At 39.4% G+C, this 20066-nt stretch overlaps 1 protein-coding gene across 1 annotated transcript in view; it reads left to right on the forward strand.

Annotated features, from left to right (window-relative positions):
* slc7a11 (solute carrier family 7 member 11) overlaps positions 1-20066 on the forward strand; it is a 187069-nt gene that overhangs the window by 75520 nt on the left and 91483 nt on the right. Inside the window, exons 4-6 of the mRNA XM_043674092.1 lie at positions 10516-10641; positions 12745-12844; positions 13078-13122. Of these exons, the coding sequence (XP_043530027.1) occupies positions 10516-10641; positions 12745-12844; positions 13078-13122 (271 nt within the window). The remainder of the gene's footprint in view (positions 1-10515; positions 10642-12744; positions 12845-13077; positions 13123-20066) is intronic.

Here is a 20066-nt window from a genome sequence, read left to right on the forward strand (position 1 = left end):
AATCTACATCTCAGAGAACCTAAGGAAATGTTTGGGAAATAGTGGAGACATTAGTGATCATTTTCTATGATTCTTTCAACTCTGAAACAGTTCCTATAGATTAGCTACTGTAACCCCACTATTTATAAAGGGAGGTAGAGAGACAACAGAGAATTATATATCAGTGAGTCTGAATCAGTAATGGGAAAGATGCTAGAGCCCATTGTCAAGGATTTTATAGCAGATGTTTAAGAAAACAGTCAGAGAATCAGACACGGTCAGCTTGGATTTACAAAATGGAAATCAAGCTTGACAAGCCGACTAGAATTCTTTGAGGATTTGATCAGGGAAGCCAGTGGATGTGGTTTATTTGGACTTTAAGAAGCCTTTGACAAGCCCCACATGTGAGATTCATGTGTAAAATTAAAGGATATGAGATTGGGGTAATGTATTGAGATATACAGAAAATTGGTTAGCAGACAGGAAGCAAAGAGTAGGAATAAATGGGTCTTTTTTTCTGAATGGCAAGCAGTAACTAATGAGATACTACAGGGCTCAGTATTAGAACCCCAAGCTATGCACAATATCTGTTAATAATTTAGATGAGGGAATAAAATGTAATACATAAAACTTTACAAAGGACAGAAGGCCAGGTGGAATGATGAGCTGCAAACAGGATGCAGAGAAGTTGTAGTGTGATTTGGACAGACTGAGTGAGTGGGTAAATGTATGGCAGATGCAGTATAATGTGGATAAATGTGTGGTTATCCACTTTGGTAGCAATAATAGGAAGGCAGATTATTATTTGAATGGCTGTACATTGAGAGAGGTGAATGATCAAAGAGACCTGTGTGAAAGTAAGTGTGCAGGCACAGCAGGCAGTAAAAAAGGCAACTATATTGTTGGCCTTCATAGCAACAGGATTCAAGTACAGACACAGGGTTATGTTGCTTTAATTGTACCAGGCATTAATGAGGCCACACATGAAATATTGTGTGCAGTTTTAGTCTCCTCTGAGGACAGGTGTTCTTGCTAAAGCTAGAATACAGTGAAGATTTGTCAAATTGATTCCTGGGACAACAGGACTGAAAAGTGATTAAGTCAGTTCGGTCTGTATTCCCTGGAGTTTAGAAGAATGTGGAGGGATCTCATTGAAGCCTATAAAATTCTACCAGGTTTGTACATGTGTAGGATGGATGTCCTCATTGAGGAGGGATTCAGAGCTTAAGGATAAAGAATAAATCTTTTAGGCCTGATATGAGGAAAAATGAAATTGTCCAACGAGTAGTGAGCCTACAGAAGTTGCTACCACGGGAAATGGTTTAGGCAAAAACACTGGGTTTTTCAAGAAAGAGGTAGATATTGCTCTTGTGGCTAAAGGGATGAAGGGATACAGGAAGAGGGTGGGATTAGAGTACTGAGCTTCATGGTTAGCCATGATTTTGTTGAATGGCAGAGCATTTGACAAGGGTCAAATGGCCCAGTCCTGCTCTTCTCTGAAAAGTGATTAAGTCAGTTAGGTCTGTATTCCCTGGAGTTTAGAAGAATGTGGAGGGATCTCATCGAAGCCTATAAAATTCTACCAGGTTTGTACATGTGTAGGATGGATGTCCTCATTGAGGAGGGAATCCAGAACCAGGGGTTCAGAGTTTAAGGATAAAGAATAAATCTTTTAGGCCTGATATGAGGAAAAATGTAATTGTCCAACGAGTAGTAAGCCTACAGAAGTTGCTACCACGGGAAATGGTTTAGGCAAAAACACTGGGTTTTTCAAGAAAGAGGTAGATATAGGTCTTGTGGCTAAAGGGATGAAGGGATACAGGAAGAGGGTGGGATTAGAGTACTGAGCTTCATGGTTAGCCATGATTTTGTTGAATGGCAGAGCATTTGACAAGGGTCAAATGGCCCAGTCCTGCTCTTCTCTGTTTTTATGCTTGTGTGTAAACTATCAAAGGACAGCTAACCAAGCTGAAGCTACACAAGCAAAATTATGCAAGTGATTTTACTGAGATTGAAGGGCAGAGTGAACTAAGGATTTGTTAAACTGGCCATATCTTTGATGCAGTTTTCAATGGAATTCTTCCTGCTTTTTGACAGCTGCAAACTCGGGAACATCTCATACAGGGTGGTGTGCTCCACATACCTCCCAGAGAATTGGAACAAAACATAGACATCCCTGTAAGGGACAGGGCTCAATCTCATGACATTAAAACATTACTCAGGTTGGAAAGATTGTAGACACCTACTGATCATGACTTATTCATGCAGGTAAAGAATATGCAGAAGCTGAAAGGTATAATTACTTCTTCTTAATGAAAGATAATTCCTTCAGATGTGGGATAGGGTGTTGTGATTTAGAAATTTCCGCAAGCTAAGTGAGTACACCATTAAAATATTTTTAAGAGGATAATGGCCGATATTTAACAAGACGTTTTGTGAGCTGGGAACTGGTTTATGTGTTGTTGTGATTGTACATGGACACTTCAGGCCTTTTTTGCTTCATACAGTGAATTGAAAATCAGAAGTCATATAGAAAAGAAGCTGATTTGAAAGTTCCATTTTACACAAGACAGCAAACCAAAGGTAACTCTCACCAGCCCTGCAGTAGGGACTCCAACTCACAAATCTTCTTTCTTAGAGCTAACAATGATTCTGCTAAACCAGGACTGCCACAGTCCACGATGACTGTCCAGTATTAGACCAAATAGATGAGATTGTGTTTACTTCTGAAGTAGGAAAGGAGGATGCTTTGATAGCATCGTGTCTGTTTTAACTTACTTTCGATTTGTAAAACTGGAAATGTTCAGGTAAAATTGATTAGCAAGAATAAATCCATCTGAATCCTCATTTTAAACTGCATCAGAAGACTGATAAGATTGCTGAAGTACCATGACATCTACAAGCCAAAACTTCAATAAATTGGATTGGGCTAGTGGCCAATGTAATACTGAGTGTTGTAAGTATGGTTAATAAATGTTCATTATTGTTGAGGGCAGCAGCAGTAAACAATTGACCCTCAGACTGTTGAGATGACAGAAATTGTATGACAAACACAGTACAAGCCAGCAGCTATACTAGTAGCTGTGTATCTGTTACTGGATAAATCATGATTGAAATTATGATATATATCTGTCAATGGGAGCAAAGTGTCAGTCAAATAACACAAATCAATTGCCAGATATCTTTTTATCAATAATGCAGCACATATCAGTTACCAGGGAAAGGGATTATTTAAAGATAAGGAACATTCTGTTAAGAATGCAGCATGTTAAATATTGGGTGTTCACTGTTAATATTATGTTACACATCAGGATTAGTCCCAATGAGAAAATGTGTCAGATATTTAGTAACCTTGGGAGCAATAGTTTATTAATTATAAACTTGAAAACAATAGCCTTATATGTTTTCTTTCCCCCTCAAATTAAAATCCTGACCTTGTGGGCTTCATGACCAGAATTAGATGCAAAGTGATGCACATTGTAAAACTCTCTCTACATTTCTTTATCCCCTGTCTCACAAAATCTATTATTAAAATCCCTATAGAGACCAATGACTTTTGAAACGAGATATAGATTTCCATAAATATGATGGAAACAATCGCTCAAGATTTCATGTTTGAATACTTTCACTGTAGCAAATAACCTGAAATCAATTCAGTCTAAACATTTCTTAACAGGTAACTAATATACCAAACAAAATACCTGAGTCACCCTTTAAATAAATTGGGTTATCTGAAAATACACTCCTGGCTTTTCAGCAGGCATCCTTCACCCTGCTATGCTGTGCCAAGCCATCTACACTGTCCTCCTATAGTCATCTTGAATTGATTGCCAGCAGGAATGTTCATCTGATGGCTCCTTGAGTGGGATTTTACAGGATCCATGGTTCCTCTACACTCACTGAAGAGTTTCGATTAGCGAAAGGTTACAATTTAATGTAAAGGCAAATGGGAACCTCAGATGTTCAATGGCAGGCTAGGAATGCAGAAGCTGACTCAATCAACAGACAGTGAAGGCCTTAGGTGAGATACAGACAATGCCTGTCTAAACTGTAGGAGATTTGTAGAAACATATGGATTGTAATGTGTGATGTTGTAATATTTTGTATAAAGCTGGAAGGTGTCTGTTACCCAGCAGAGTTGGTTTTACACTTCATAGTGATAAGACTAGCTTTTCTTGCAAATTCATGAAAACAAACAATCATTTGACTTGTTTCCTGTCAGTTCGTCAAGTTGTGCTATATGTTGTCAAATGGATTTATGGTAAGTTAACCAATATTAATTTAACATTGGGAGCAGAATGATGATGTGAGACTTCACCCCCTATCAGAATGGTATGTTCTGGTTTAGGGAGCTACCAGCCTGGCTATTCAGATGGCCAGCAGTTCTGTATTCCCGGCACCAATAGCTGGAAGGGTTGGCCATTGCTGGGATTACAGGCAGTCCCCAGTGCCGGGAAACAGCTAAGTTTGGGATCAGCTGTGTCGGTAAGAGTTTGGACAGTAAGTTTGAAGAGGATAGAGATTGGGTTAATGGAACACTGGTTTTGTTGGCCCAGGGAATGCTCAAAGGAAGTTCCTTCCCTTCTGTTGACCAACACCAGCCCACACTAGCCCAGCATTGTATGGGCCTCCCCCTACTACAGATACAATAGTGGTAGGACCACGATGAGGCCGTTTGTTTGCCATCAATTGGGCACTGAGGAAGACCAAATATGGAAAGATGACCCACACTTCCCATGCCCATAAATTTCAGATAAGTCATTGGGAGGCCATCATGTAGATTTTATGTGCCCTGCACTTTCAAATTCTCTGCTGGAGGAATGTAAATTTAATGCCTTTGTATCTTTACTCTCCAGAAGTTTGATCTGTTCTAGCTTCTTCCTTCCAAACAGAAAACAATTTGTTGATGTTTCCTGCCCTCATGGATGTAGTTTCTCGGCTTCTTGCCCAAGAACGTGTCTGTCTCTCCAGATCTGAGTCCTGAAAGATCAATTTGATCTCCTTTAGTCATCAAGTTATCAAAAGTAACACTTGATTTTCTCTAGGTTTTCGCCTAGACCTTCTTTGCCATGACAACCAAATCACATGGGCCTGTCTCCGGAGAGGTTTAGGATGATCTCACCATGCCTCAATCCAGCATATTCTGTATTACCTTAAATTTAAAGAGACTGTTTCAATGTAACCATCTTGTAAAACCTCCCATGCATATCATAATTGTAAACATTTTTTCTACCAGATTATATGCTCCTTAATCAGGTATCTAAATGAGCCAGTCAAGTTTTGATCACAACGTTATATACATCTATTATTTCTGAAGAATAGGAGGTGGTATTCAGTGAGTCTTATCTGAGTATGAATGGAGAGTCTATCATTTACATAGGCTTCTCACATTAAGCACAACTTTTTTTTAAAACATCTGCTTTTTTTTAAAATTCTGGTTTCGTAACCAAAATGGCAACTTTGTACACATTTCACTGTACTTGAGTACACATGACAACAAGATCACTGCTCCATGTGATGATGATCCTCATTAGTGTTTTGTGTCACCATAGTCTTACCTGACCACAGGGGCTGCTCTCTCATTAGAGAGGAGTGACTGGTGGTGATTTAAGATGAGGGCCACCAGACCGCAGGCAAGGGAAAAGGTTGAGAAGGAGAGTCCTTCATGGTAACCTCAAACCGGTGATGGGAATTGAATCCATGCTGTTGGCGTCACACCACTCTGCAAACCAACAGTCCAGCCAACTGAGCTAAACCAAATTACTATCCCCCAATCCAATGCACAAAAATGCCCTTTCTCTCCAATTGTGATTGTGGACTATTTGAAAAAAATATTCAAAATCTGTGGAAAGATCTTGTCCGTTAAAAAGAACTATATTTTACATCTCAGCCTCATGGGAGGGGATAAACACACCAAAGTTCCTACTCATCACTAAAAAGTTTTTCTACAAGTGCATATGCATGAACATGAAGAGGGTATTACATGAAAATCTGTTGACTTCCCTCATGACTGTCCCAAGCTCCATCTGACTCACTTCAGTAAGCTTCAATGTTCACAAGGTGGGGTGGAGTTGTGGCTGCAATGAGGGATCACAAGGATGGAACTTTAGAAGATTTTTCATACAATGTGAAATTTTGCTGTTGAAGTATTGTCAGGCTCCTCAGTCTCCCACTGTAACTTTGGTCGGAAACCAAGGACAAACATTATGCTGAGTCTAAACTAACGTTTCCAGCTATTTAATCTGTTTCCCTGGAGAATCCACCAGTCTCTTGTAGAGTTACTACACAAAACTAAACAAAATCACTGTACAATTTCAGGGCCTAAACATTCCCAAATTCTTCATTTAAACTGAAGTATTTTCAAAATTATTTCAAGATTAACCAGGCTTAAAAATCTTAACAGCTATCATAAGATGACATCATGCAAAGGTAGAAAATCTCTACAGTGTGGAAGCAGGCCATTCAGCCCAACAAGTCCACAGCAACCCTCCAAAGAGCATCCCACCCAGACCCAACCCTTTCACTGTAACCCTGCAAATCCCGTGGCTAATCCACTTAATTTACACATCCTTGGACACAATATGCAATTTTGCATGGCCAATCCACCTAACCTGCACATCTTTGGACTGTGGGAGGAAACCAGAGAACCTGAAGAAATCCACGCAGACACAGAGAGAATGGGCAAACACCACATGGAGAGTTGCCTGAGGGTGGAATTAAATCCAAGAACCTAGTACTGTGAGGCAGCAGCGCTAACCACTGAGCCATTGTGCCACCCTCAAATATTTACCTGAAGATCCTGTTCCCTACATTAATTGGTGAGCTAAAGATCTTTCAGGCCAATGTGTTAAACATCAGTGCAAGATTTTCACTCAGTACAATGTTAAGGTCTGTGTTTATATTTTAACAAACTTTTCATTAGCATGAAAGTAGTTACAAGAAAATTGACATTAATTACCTGGGACAAATTTATCGTGTCCATGTCTTTGCAGAAATCCTGATGAATGGCTTCTCGAGCAAGAAAACAAAATAATAACTAAGAATCTGGCATGAAAGTTGTGCACTGAAGCAAAGTGTGTCTTGTTTTCCTCCACTGATTTACATGGGGTGACTGGAGGACATCTCAACACCAGGCATCAGAATTGGGAGTTCTTTAATAAACCTAAATGAGTTATTACTCTCAGAGAATGAATTATGGTGCCTCTTACAGGAGTGAAAATAACCACATCTGGTATTTAATTGTCACTTGTTCTTTATTCTGCAACTATTTGCATTGTTTGAATTGAGGTAGCCATTGGTTAAGATGTAACCTTTTTCTACTACTTCTTATTTCTTATTTCTTTCAATTGTTCAGCAAATCACTTGGTGCTCAATAAAGTGAGGAAGGGCTCTGCTGGGGAATCAGGTATTACCACCTTATTGTCAGCATCAAACAGTCACAGGAATATAGCAGCTAGATGCACGATGAAGCTAATTCTATTAAACACAGGTAATTTGTCTTAATTGTACCCCAGATAAATACTCCCACATTAGTGTAATCATCTCAAGAAGTTTTCTGTGGCATTTTAAGCGTTCATTGACTGTCAGTTTGTGCTGACTTATTGTCCTGTACTGCACAATTCTGTCTTGTCAGAATTTGGTTGAAATGGGCCATGTTCAAGTCATGTTAGACTCTTGAAGTTGGGGGAGAGTGGGAATTTTCTTCCGGAGGTATGGGATGGACGCACACCTCAGAGTGGGAGAGACAGCGTGCTGTCTTTAAATAAGCTCAAAACCTTTACAATTCTATGCTGCAAATTAAAGAAAAATGAGAATGACTCTAAGTATTGTTTTGCCACAATGGCCAATTTCTCAATGTGATTCCAAATTCCTCTACACGCCCAGTAATTGATCTGTGCAACATTTGTCATGAGCATCATATTACGTTATATTACTAAAACACAGTCACAGATGAGCTCTGATCACATCAAAAGTTTTCCAGAACAGACTCTACTAAAATGAAGCAAATTGAAAATGTCAGCTTAAAGCCTTCTACTGAAGTTATTTTAGGAAGATACAAGCAGATACAGGACTGTGCCTGCATCCATTGCACAACACATTCCAGATAAAAGTCTGAAACAAAATAAAGCACCCAGATTTAGTTGTTGTGTTCTAAAAGAAAACGGTCAAATTTATGGCTAATTGCAGATCTTTCAGTCTTAAAATTTGTACATGCTGGCCTGAGGATGATTGTGCCATTTCTGTACTGGATCACAAGTTTAAAATAAAAGCAAGCTGTACCACAAAACAGTGCTCGAGTTAAAATTAAATAACAACCAGATTCTTTCCAGTGTCACATTTTATTCTTGACTCCATTCTTTAACCGGGGAGAAAGTGAGGACTGCAGATGCTGGAGATCAGAGCTGAAAATGTGTTGCTGGAAAAGTGCAGTCACAATGCAGCAAAAGTGCTACAGGTGCCTGTGGAGCTGAACTACCACCTTTACAAACCACAACCACATGATGAAGGGGCAGCGCTCCGAAAGCTAGTGCTTCCAATTAAACCTGTTGAACTATAACCTGGTGTTGTGTGATTTTTAACTTTGTACAGCTCAGTCCAACACCGACATCTCTAAATCATGACGACCATTATAAGATTGTAGATTTGTAATATTTAATGTCATTCCATGGTGGATAGAGAGGCAAGGATGGAATTTCAAATATCACCGGCTTACCAAGGAAAGCCAATTGCCTTCTGAACACTCTAGAACATTCTGGTTGGAAAGAGAATGATGGCACTATATGAGGGCATAGGTCGAGATAGTGAAAAGAATCACCAGCCTTGTGGCAAAAGATTCCATTCAGCCAGACACTGTGCAGCTTCAGCACTGACGCTAAGGTGTTTGGGGTCCTTAATGGGTCTTGAGCACTATTTATACCTTGCGCGCCACAGCCCTGCCTTGAATATATTTACAGCTACCTACCCTCTTTTCATTGTAGATCCTGTGCACTTAAATCCATTTTGATTGTAGAGTGGTAAAGAGTGGTAGTATTGATACCAAGAACCAAAGAAGAAATAATGTGTTGTACACTGTGGCCCCAAAATTCTTTTCCTTCTCCAACCCAAATTTGTCTTGCACTGCTTTTATGACTTGAAAATGTAGTCTCAGTTATAAGCCTCAAGGCAATTTAGTTGCTTTCGGAAGATCAAAGAAGGAAACTCTTTGCAGTCTGGCTAGCTGAGGTTCAAGATGCAATAAGCCTAGCAACACCTTCTTCAGATATGCTTGAAGAGGACACTCTTCTGTTGCTTACCTAAGATGAGAGGGCTGGAGACGGCTCAGCTTTTCCTATATATTTATGCAGTTGTAGGTGGAGGATTGCCCAGCTGAGGAAGTCCTAGAGATCCTGAGTAAATGTAAGATGTGAGAAAGTGAGAGAGATATCCACTATAATTGTTCTATGGGTTTCTATTTCCTCTCTGCAGTGCCTGGGAATTAAATGTTCCTGAGGTGGGAGAGTGAGGAACACTGAAGCTTGGTTTTAAAATGTTTGATTCCTTTTTCTGCAGGATCCGAAGCTCTTAGGTTTGTTTAAAATGTACAGTAAGGTATGTCGTAAGAGGTTCTAAATTGAGCATAATGTTGTAGAATGAGAATGGATATGACAAGACATTGCATATACCACAATGTAACAGTAATTATTGACAGTCAAGTAAAAGAGACCATGAAAAAAAATGATAGAATAGTCTGTAAAATTATTTACAGTGAACAGTATTATCTTTAACAACGTAAATAAAAGAATTTGCGGATCTCTTCAGAGTCATACAGCATTCACCCTTTGGTAAGGGATAACCATTACACATCACAAACTGCCAGAAGGGACAAGGATAGCTATCTCTGCTAACGTGCAGAGTAAAATTCAAAGTTACACTTCTTGTGGGAACACAAACAAGGAGCTTTGTACCTTTAACAAATAACTTTTTAAACTAACCATTTAGTTTGACAGACAATGGTCTTTTCCATGTTATCCATGCAAGCCATTTTCTCCACTTCTTTACTTAACATCTCTGTGGATTGACAAGTTTACCAGCAGCTTCTGTGCTCACACAGATCTGACAGTAGCTACCTGGAGGGTTACCCGCTCTGGTCTCGATAACTCACTCTCTGATAGTGCTATGCCTTGCTGTGAGACAGTATATAGCCTGTGCCTTATTCTCAAACCATGCTAGCAATACCTTCTGAAATTAGGAAACCTGGTGTGTGAGAAATTGCAAGCACAATAGGCACGATCCGAATCAATTCCACAGAGGTTTCAAATGGAACATTTGTAAGTGTGGATGTTAGGAAATGGATTTTTGTTTTGCTCAGATTGTCAATATTCTGACCCTTCATTATTTATCAGGTCTTTTGTTACCTTTATGTTCTATAGTTTGACAATAATATGAAGGAAATTGTACAGCATTGATTTCAATCAAGTTGCCAGTCAGTGGTACCCTTGTTGCAGTATGTTGTTACCTGGGGTAACAATATTTATTTTGTCCTGTTTGTTTCTCCAGCTGCGGTAATGTATGTTAACAGCATGAGCGTCAGCTGGACTGCACGGCTACAGATCTTTCTGACATTCTGCAAACTTGTTGCCATTTTAATAATCATCTTCCCTGGAATGGTGTGTTTATTCAAAGGTAAGCTGTCGTAAAACACTTTTTCCATTTCAAAACTCTTGCAGAGCCACTGAATGTTCCACAATGACGAATGATAAATAGTCTTTCTCTGCTGCTTTTGTTAATATCACTTCCATTAAACCTCACTGTTTCTTTTACATTTGTGATGGAGAAGTCTTATCAGTTGTCATATTTTACTTTTAATCTATCAAAAATGTCATTATTTTAAGTAAAGGGTCTATTATAGTGACAGCTGAACTGCACTCATTCTGTACTGCAAATTTACTTTCAGTGACAATGATTAGTTTACACTGCATGAATAGAAAGACATTTTTGACTGAAGTACTGAAAGGATCTTTGATGTTAAGAATTCCTGGAAACAAAGCCAGAAATACCTGATTTTAAACAGACTATTCGGTGGGATCGGACATCACAGTGGACTGCAAGACCACACCAATTTTTTGAAGTGACAACATTGCTATTTGAAAATGACTGGGGGGTAGGGGGGGGTGCACAGCCCTCAGTGGTATTGATCAACAATGCAACTTGATAATAGTGTGATTTATAGCATGCTAAGAAGATGCAGTGCGTCAGTTAAATACCACTGAGACATTATGCACGAAAAGAAAATAAAAGTTATGCATTCATATCACACCTTTCACAACCTCATACCATCCCAAAGCACTTTAAAGCCAGCAAAGTGTGTTTGAAGTGTACACATCGTTGTAATGTAGGAAATGTGGAAACCCGTTTGCATACAGCAAGGTTCCTTAAATAGCAACATGTTAGTGACCAGATAACATTTACCAAAACACCAGGGGCAATTCCACTGCCTTTCTTCCAAATAATGCCTTTTATGTCCACCTTAGAGGGCAAACAGAACCTTGTTTTAATATTTTGTCCTCAAGATAACAGCTGAAACCTTCTGCCCCATTGCCTTCCCACCCCCACAGGAGATAAGTTCTGGATGAGAAGGCTCATGTCAAGCTTCCTAGCTTACAACCAGTTGAGCTCCTTAAGTGGCAATTAATAACTGCCTAAGGGCATCAGCTGCAATGAACCCAGCTGTGAGTGAGTCTTGACCATGTGCCCTGGATGGTAGCTAGTGGCTGCTGAGTGATTAGGGGAAGATTGCTGTGGGCAGTCACTCCCTCGTTCAAAGACAATCGGTGTCTGGTTGAGGGACTGGATGTTGGATAGGGCAGCCTGCTGAAAGCCACTCCCAGCCCTTATTTCTGAGCTCTTTGGTCCCATCTCCCATGCATCTCCCAACCAAAGCAAACTCCCCTGTTCCCAAATTGCATCCCCAATGTGCTCTTTTAGCAGTGACCACAGCCTCTTCTGTGCTGCTTTAGTTGAAGAAGAACAGAAATGTGTCTTCAGCTGAGGATTTAGTAACGGTTCAGGTTCCTGACCTTAGTTTGCGAACTTTGCCAGGAACACAAAGTCTAGACAGACGCTTCAGTGTAGTCAGGGTTAAGTGCCGCAGAAATTCAGTCCTTTGAATGAGAAGTTAAACAGCAGAATCTAAGTTGATGTAAAATCTCTCACACACCCTTTTGATGAAGAGCAGGGGGAGTTATTATTGAATATCTAACTACGGAGGAACCTAAATTATCCAGCATTTGATTATCTAAATATCAGATTATCCGGCAAGATCACAAGGTCCCGATGCTCTCGGCTAAACTATGTTATCCAGCACTTGATTACTCAGAATTCGATTAACCGAATGAAATACTCCCCAACCGTGTCCTTCAAATAATTGAGGTTCCTCTGTATTGCTTGTCTCCCAACCTTCAGCAAAACTACACTATTCAGTCATTACCACATTGGTGTTTGTGAAAGCTTGGAAGCTGTGAACAAATTGGATACCACTAAGTCCTAAATTACACCAAAAACTGTACAATGTATGCATCATTGGCTGTGAAGCACACTGGGACCTCCTGATGTTTCAAAAAATGCTACATTATTGTAAACCTTTCTTTCCAATCGGTATGAAGGATGTGCGGTATTACTAAGCAGCAATGGTTGTATCGTTGATTAATCAGATTGCTTGCCTGCATCAGCCTCTCTAATCACATATTATGATGTTCCTATTTATTTTCTTTCTTTTCACATTCGCAGGAGAAACACAACATTTCAATCTGCCATTTCAAACAAAAGAATTTAACCTTATGGGAGTTCCTCTCGCTTTCTATTCTGGAATGTACGCATATTCTGGATGGTAAGAACTCTCAGACTCTGCAGATAAAGGCACAAAAGATCAGGATAGAAAAGAAAAACAGTCTTTGCAGAAAAAGAATGCTCTTAGCACACCAAAGATAAACTCCCAAGATTATTCTCGCAATTGCATTTCCAGGATGACTTAAATAATTGTGTTGAATGATTTTTGTTTAAACTGCGGGAGATCATGTTTTATGAGATTGTTCTCAAACCATTCATTTTTATTTCATCCAGGTTTTACATGAATTTTGTCACAGAAGAAGTTGAAAATCCTGATAAGTAAGTCTCTGAAATCCATTTTATTTGAAGCAGTTCTCTTTGAGAAAATATCTGAAAAGTTTCAAATGCTTCAGGAAATCATTTTTTTTTCCCTCACTGGCCTGAAAAATAATGCATCACATAGTGCTAGACACAAAATCTACTTTCATCCCCTGTTAGCAGTGTGGTAAAATAAAGAAACTGCACATATGCAATAAAAATAATCTTTTCAACTTATTTCTGAGGGGAGAGTGAGTTAAAGTAATAGAAAGAGAATTGGAGAGTGGATTAAGACCCTGTATGACCTGTGGTACTCCCTGTGCCATTTTGAGATTTGTTCCTCCTTTTAATTTATTTCCGAGGGGTGGAGGAAGTTAAAGTAATAGAAGCGGGATCAGAGAGTGGATTAAGGCACTGTATGATCTTTGGTACAACCTGTGCCATTTTCAGGTTTGATCCTCATTAACATGCCGACACACACTGCTGCAGTTTCTCAGAGGGTGGGGAATTAACCATCTCCCATGCCAATCCAAGTAACAATCAGACAGGAGTGACAGGATGAAGGGAATCCTGAGAAGGGCCTTGATAGCAGTCCAGAGTTCCTACTCACCCCTTCTTTGTCCCACCGAGAAAAATGCAAATGTTTCCTGATCAGTCAACAGTGGGTTCTCTGAGTAAGCTGCTCATCACGATTGTACAACTGGATGAAACATGTGTGACAAACACATTTGCACCCCGGTATGTATAAACCATTGGACCTCAAGTTGTTTCTGACAAGTGACTTCCCATCTGCAACTCACGTAAGCGTCAGTCTCCCAACTCATGACCCTAAACAAGATGGCAGCAACTAGAGTACCAGTATACAATAACATTCAATAAGCATTGTCCTATCAATTTCAGGTGGGTGTCAACAATAATATTACTTCTGATATCACAACAGCTTTAGGCTGGCTGTAAACATGGCAGTTTTTATTCTTTTATGGGATGTGGGCATTGCTGGCAAGACCAGACTTCATTGCTCAGCCCAAATCATCCTTGAATTGAGTGGCTTAGTGGACCATGTGAAAGGCCAATTTAAAGTTAACTATATTGCTATGGGTCTGGAGTCAATATAGTCCAGACCAGGTAAGGATGACAGATTTTCTTCCTCAGAGGGAACCAGATGAGTTTTACAACAATCATTGATAACTTCATGGTCATCATCACTGACACGTGTTTCAATTCCAGATTTAGTAATTGAACTAAAATTTAACCAGTTGTCATTGTGAGATTGGAATCCTTGTCTCCAGAGTATTACCTGGGGCCACGAGCTTGCTAGATAAATGACATCACCACTATTCTACTGTCTACCCAAATATTGATGCTGGTAGAGTCATAGATACATTTAGTATAGAAGTGGACCCTTCGGTCCAACCAGTCCATGCCAACCAGTCCATGCCAAATATAATCCCAAACGAACTAGTTCCTGGTATCTGAGCTCAAATCCAGCTTAGGTGGATATGGCGAGAGTCTTGTTTGCTCTCTCAGGATCCGAGCCAAGTGTTTCAAATTTGAGTTCCAGCGAGGAACAATCCTGTTTGCATTTCTTGTTTGTCCAGAAATGGAATCCGCCTGTTTAACAGAGAGCTTTGTGGATGACTAAATAAGTTCACAAACAGGACAGCCTCCAGAATTTATCATTTTGAAGATTTAGACGGCCAGTTGTGAAGACTGTCTACTGTTAATGACTTTGACTTACCATTTCCTGGAATCTTGCACAACTGGAACTCCATATCTGAAGAACTGTTACATCTCTGATATTAGTGACTCCTACATTGTTCCTGAACTATAAATTCAGATATTTTGTGTCACTTTACCTATAACCTGGTCATGACAATCCAAATTTATCATCATAATTCCACTTACAAATTTCCTAGATTTACATCAGTGTTTGGGCTACATCTACTGAGGCTGTAAATTAATGAAACAGCAGTTATTTTTAAATGTATTGGTTCAAAATGATTGATAAATGCATGATGAAATCATTGATCATTCATGATATTTCAAATCTTCACTAAAGCTCATTGAAACACTTCTTTATCATTGTGTCTTAGATTTAGTGTCTATTAAGGATATTACATCGGGAGCTGAAATGTCTACACATAGCAAAGCAAATGTGGAGGTGAAATGTGCACATATAGCACAATCAAGAAGCTGTGGGTGCAAGCTTTTTTTGAAATCTAATCTTACCTGAATATTTCTTGGGAGCTGCAAATGTCTGCCAGGTCTTTGGGGTGGATCACCATTTTCCCATTTCCTGTTTGGACAAGTGTAATGCTCATGACAACTCTTACATTGGGCGGGGACTGAGTGAAAGTGAACTGTGGTAGTAGGGGAGGACAGTTTGAGGGCATGGTTGGCGGCCATGCTGAAGTGACTGGAGGACAGTAGCAACCTGCAGCAATAAAGCTCTTGACTAAAAAAACACAAGCGAGAAAACTATTTAATGTTGGTGGCCTCCAGCAGTCCCACTAAGGATATCTGGGAGGTAGAGAATCTGAAAGGTGCATGTGGATACTAGTGGTGTTCCATTTCTGACCAAAGGTTTTTAAACATGTCCTTATTGTATTGACAATGAATCTAACACCTCTTTAGAGCTTGCATTTAGAGGTACTTGAATATCACCTGACCTTTTATCATGGCTAACACATTTCAGACATCTTTAGGGTGCAGGACATTGTCACTCAAATTTGGACCTTCAAGCTCCTGAAGCACACTTCAGAAATGGACAAAACAAGATCATATTTTACATTCAACAACATAAGCCCAAGTTGTTTTGTCTGAGGCTGCTTAGGTAAGAGAAATTACTAACTTAGATAGGATCTGAAAATTGATTGCATTGAAAATTGAACTGATTGTGTTTATAATTCTAAAAGAATTCTCTGGATGGTTGCACTGCTACTGAGATCCCTCATTCACCATTCTACCTGCAGAGCTGTGCTGAGACGACAGTTCCAGGAAAATTTACAGCAAGTTCACAAATTTTAATCAGAAGCTGCTTGTCAGTTTAGTTGTTAGTATCCCACCTGTCATGCCAGAGACCGGAGTTCAGTTTCATGATGGGAAGTATGTGCTATTTCTGAGCTAGGTAGTGCATGAGTACAATGGTGTTCTTTAGGATGGCACTGTGACTCAGTGGTTAGCACTGCCACCTCATAGTGCCGGTGTCCTCGGTTGGATTCTAGTCTTGGTTGAATGTCTTTGCAGAGTTTGTACATTCTCCTCATTATTGCATGTATTTCCCTCTGGTTTCCTTCCACACTCCAAGGTTTAGATAGATTGGCCATCCTAAATTTCCCATAGTATCCTGGGATGTGTAGGCTTGGTGGATTAGCCATGGGAAATGCAGCGTTATAGAGATGGGGTTAGAATCATGGAAGCCCTACAGTATGGAAACAGGCCCTTCGGCCCAACAAGTCCACGCCGACCCTCCGAAGAGTAACCCACCCAGACCCATTACTCTACCTTATTACTCTACATTTACCCCTGACTAATGCACCTAACCTACACATACCTGAACACTGTGGGCAATTTAGCATGGCCAGTTCACCAAACCTGCACATCTTTGTATTTTGGGATGAAACCGGAGCACCCGGAGGAAACCCATGCAGACACAGGGAGAATATGCAAACTCCATACAGATAGTCGTCCAAGGCTGGAATCGAACCCAGGTCCCTGTCACTGTGAGGCAGCAGTGCTAACGACTGAGCCACCGTGCCACCCTTAGGTGTGCAAAGTCTGAGTGGGATGCTCTTTGGTGGGGCAGTGTGGACTCCTGTTTCTACACTGTAGAGATTCTATAAGGAAGAAACTACATAATTTATGGTGTAAATCAGAGATTATTTTGACAACTGACTGGATTAATAGTAATTTCAAGTGCTGTGTCTGCATTGAGAATTTAAGTTCTGTGTCAATGTAAAGTTCCAAAGCTAAACTAACTCATTAAATAAACTCTAAACTTCTGAACTGAAATGCCCTTGAGCACTTTAATGTAAGCCTATAGTTTAATGCTAGGAGACACTAAACTTTAGGTAGAGTGAGTGGATACTGTAGCAGGAAAAATATGCTCTTCTGCTTGAGGGCATGGAATTTTTTTATGTTGGTGATAAGGAACATTAGTGGAGCATGATCAGGAAACATAACTCTCTATCTCAACTCATGCTGTTTTCCTGCACATGATTCCTTAATGCCTACACTAGGGAAAGAAGAACAAGAAAAGTGGTCAATTCCTCAGTAATATCTTACATCATTGGTAGACGTGAAAAAAATTGTTGGAGAAAAATGCATAATTAAGGCACCTGGTGATAATATCAGAAGACAGCACAGTAAGCAAATAACCAGTCAACTCACTCAAACTGATGATTTAAATTATTGCTTAGACTTCATTGTATTTATCTTATGTAACATCTACCACATAATGTAAAGGAGGTACAATTGAAAATCCCTGCTATTTACCATCAGCAGTTTTGACTTCAGTAGTTATTTGCTTCCAAGTAACAAGCACTTAAAGTAAATACAGGGTGGAATCGCCTCGTCCTTTTCCCTCCTGAAGTATCGCAGTCACAGTGTTGAAAATAGAGAGATGTGTTGTCGCCTAAAGCTTCACATAAGCAAGAAACAACAGATGAGACATTGTGGAATTTTCACAGTCACAAAAACAGAAGAGAGTTGAAGTTGTTTGACAGAATTTTTAAAAACTAACAATGTTTTCATGTTGAATCTTTTATGTTCTTTTATGTTATAGTTTTTGATATACTAGCAGTGAAAATGGTCTCCAACACAGGAGAAAAATAGGTGCTATTAAATCGGTCACCTGATTTTCCTTTCATTGACTTCAGTGGAAAAGAAGATCTCCCAAAAGCAGGCTGTCAGATTATCACCCATTACTTTAGAAAGAGTCATTTTTAATTTTGTGTAACTGTTACTTTCCTCAGTGGAGTTCCATGACTCATATTAAGATGTGTCAAAATCATAATTTTAAAAACGTACAAGCCAAAATAAGTAGCTATAATATGAAGGCTGTTGAGCAACCTGAGCAAACACTGATATGACATAAAATAAGACATACAAAAACTCATCATTATTACTCCAAGATTATTGTCATTGCGCTCTCCTCTTTTTTAAAATCAGTAGACATATAATAGTGACCGAGTGAATTAAATAACTAGGGCACAAGGGGCTTTAAACTAGTTACTAGTGGGAAAAGTCTGGGAGAGGGGAAATATAGACTTACAAAGCAAGAGAATATAGTAGAATTATAAGGCAAGAATTTTAACAAAAGTATCCAGAGTGGAACAGAAAAAAATCAGAGTACTCAAACAGAAAACAGCAGTAAAAAGGGTCAAAAGGGGAAAAAATGTGAATAAAAGGCTAATTTAATGTGTCTTCACCATAGTTAACCAGATATATTAAGCATTACATAAAACTGAACAAAAACACATATAATATGTCAAAGATAGTGTTTCCATGCTATACATCTCAATGACTCTAGACCAAAATAAGTAAGAATGAGACCGTAGATAAGCTTTCAAGTAAATTTGCAATTGGTATCAAAATGGACAGAAAGAGCTTCCTTAAATATACTAAAAAGGAAGAGAGAAGCTCAAGTTAGCATAGGCCCCTTAGAGAATGAGGTTCAGGAGAATAATAATTGGGAGCCAAGAAATGGAAGAGGCATTGAATAAATAATTTACATCACTCTTCATGGTAGAGGACAGTAATAATATTCTAACAATACTAAATAATCAAGAGTTTGAAGTGGAGAGGAGAAAATAAATACAATAATTATCACTAGAGATAGAGTACTCGGTAAACTAATGGGGCTAAAGACTGTTAGGTTCCCTTGGATCTGATGGGACACATCCTAGGGTATTCAAAGAAGTAGCTATAGGAATAGTAGGTAGTAATCTTCCAAGAATCCTTGGATTCTAGAAATATCCCAGAGGTTTGAAAGCTCTTATTCTAACACTTTTATAAAAGGAGGGAAGTGAAAAGAAACCTCTAGACTAGTTAGCTTTGCATCTGTTATTGGGAAAATACCATATCTATATAAAGGCTGTAACAACAGACAACTTAGAAATACATCTTATGATCAACCAGAGTCAACTTAGCTTCACGAAAGGGAAATCAGGCCTGACAGATTTATTAGAATTCTTTAAGGGGCTAACGAACAAATAGATAAAAGAGAAACAGGGGATGTAATATATTTGGATTTTCAGAAAGTGTTTGATAATGTATGACACATTCGTCTACTTAATAAAATAGGAGTTGGGGATAGTTTATTTATATGAGTAGTGTTTGCATGAATAGAGTTATGGGTGGTTCAGTGGTTAGCACTGGTGCCTCACAGTATCCAGGGACCCAGGTTCAATTCCACCCTTGGGCAACACCATACATGGAGATTGCACGTTCTCCCTGGGTCTGCATGGGTTTCCATTGGGTGCCCCAATTTCCTCCCACAGACCAAAGATATGCAGGATAGGTGGCTGGGCCATGCTGAATTGTTCACAGTGTCCAAGGATGTGCAGTCTAGGTGAATTAGCTATGGTACATGAGGGATTACAGGGATAGGATTAGTCTAGATGGGAGAGTCAGTGCAGACTTGATGCGCTGATGGCCTCTATCTTCATTGTATGGATTCTATGATTCCAGGGGATTGGCTAACTAATAGAAGACAGGGAGTTTGGGATAAAGGGAACATTCTCAGAATGGTAACCTGGTGGAGTGCAACACAGATTAGTACTAGGGCCATAATGATTTGCAAAATATAGTAATGATTTGGATGAGGAAAGTGAATGTACTGTAGACAAGTTTGTGGATGACACAAAAATAGATGTGAAGATGATTGATAACAAGAACACATGAAGTTGGCAGAGGGATATAGACAAGTTAACCAAGTGGGCACAAACTTGGCAGATGGAATGTAA

This window comes from Chiloscyllium plagiosum, chromosome 32 (assembly GCF_004010195.1).
Source record: "Chiloscyllium plagiosum isolate BGI_BamShark_2017 chromosome 32, ASM401019v2, whole genome shotgun sequence".
NCBI classification, from domain to species: domain Eukaryota; kingdom Metazoa; phylum Chordata; class Chondrichthyes; order Orectolobiformes; family Hemiscylliidae; genus Chiloscyllium; species Chiloscyllium plagiosum.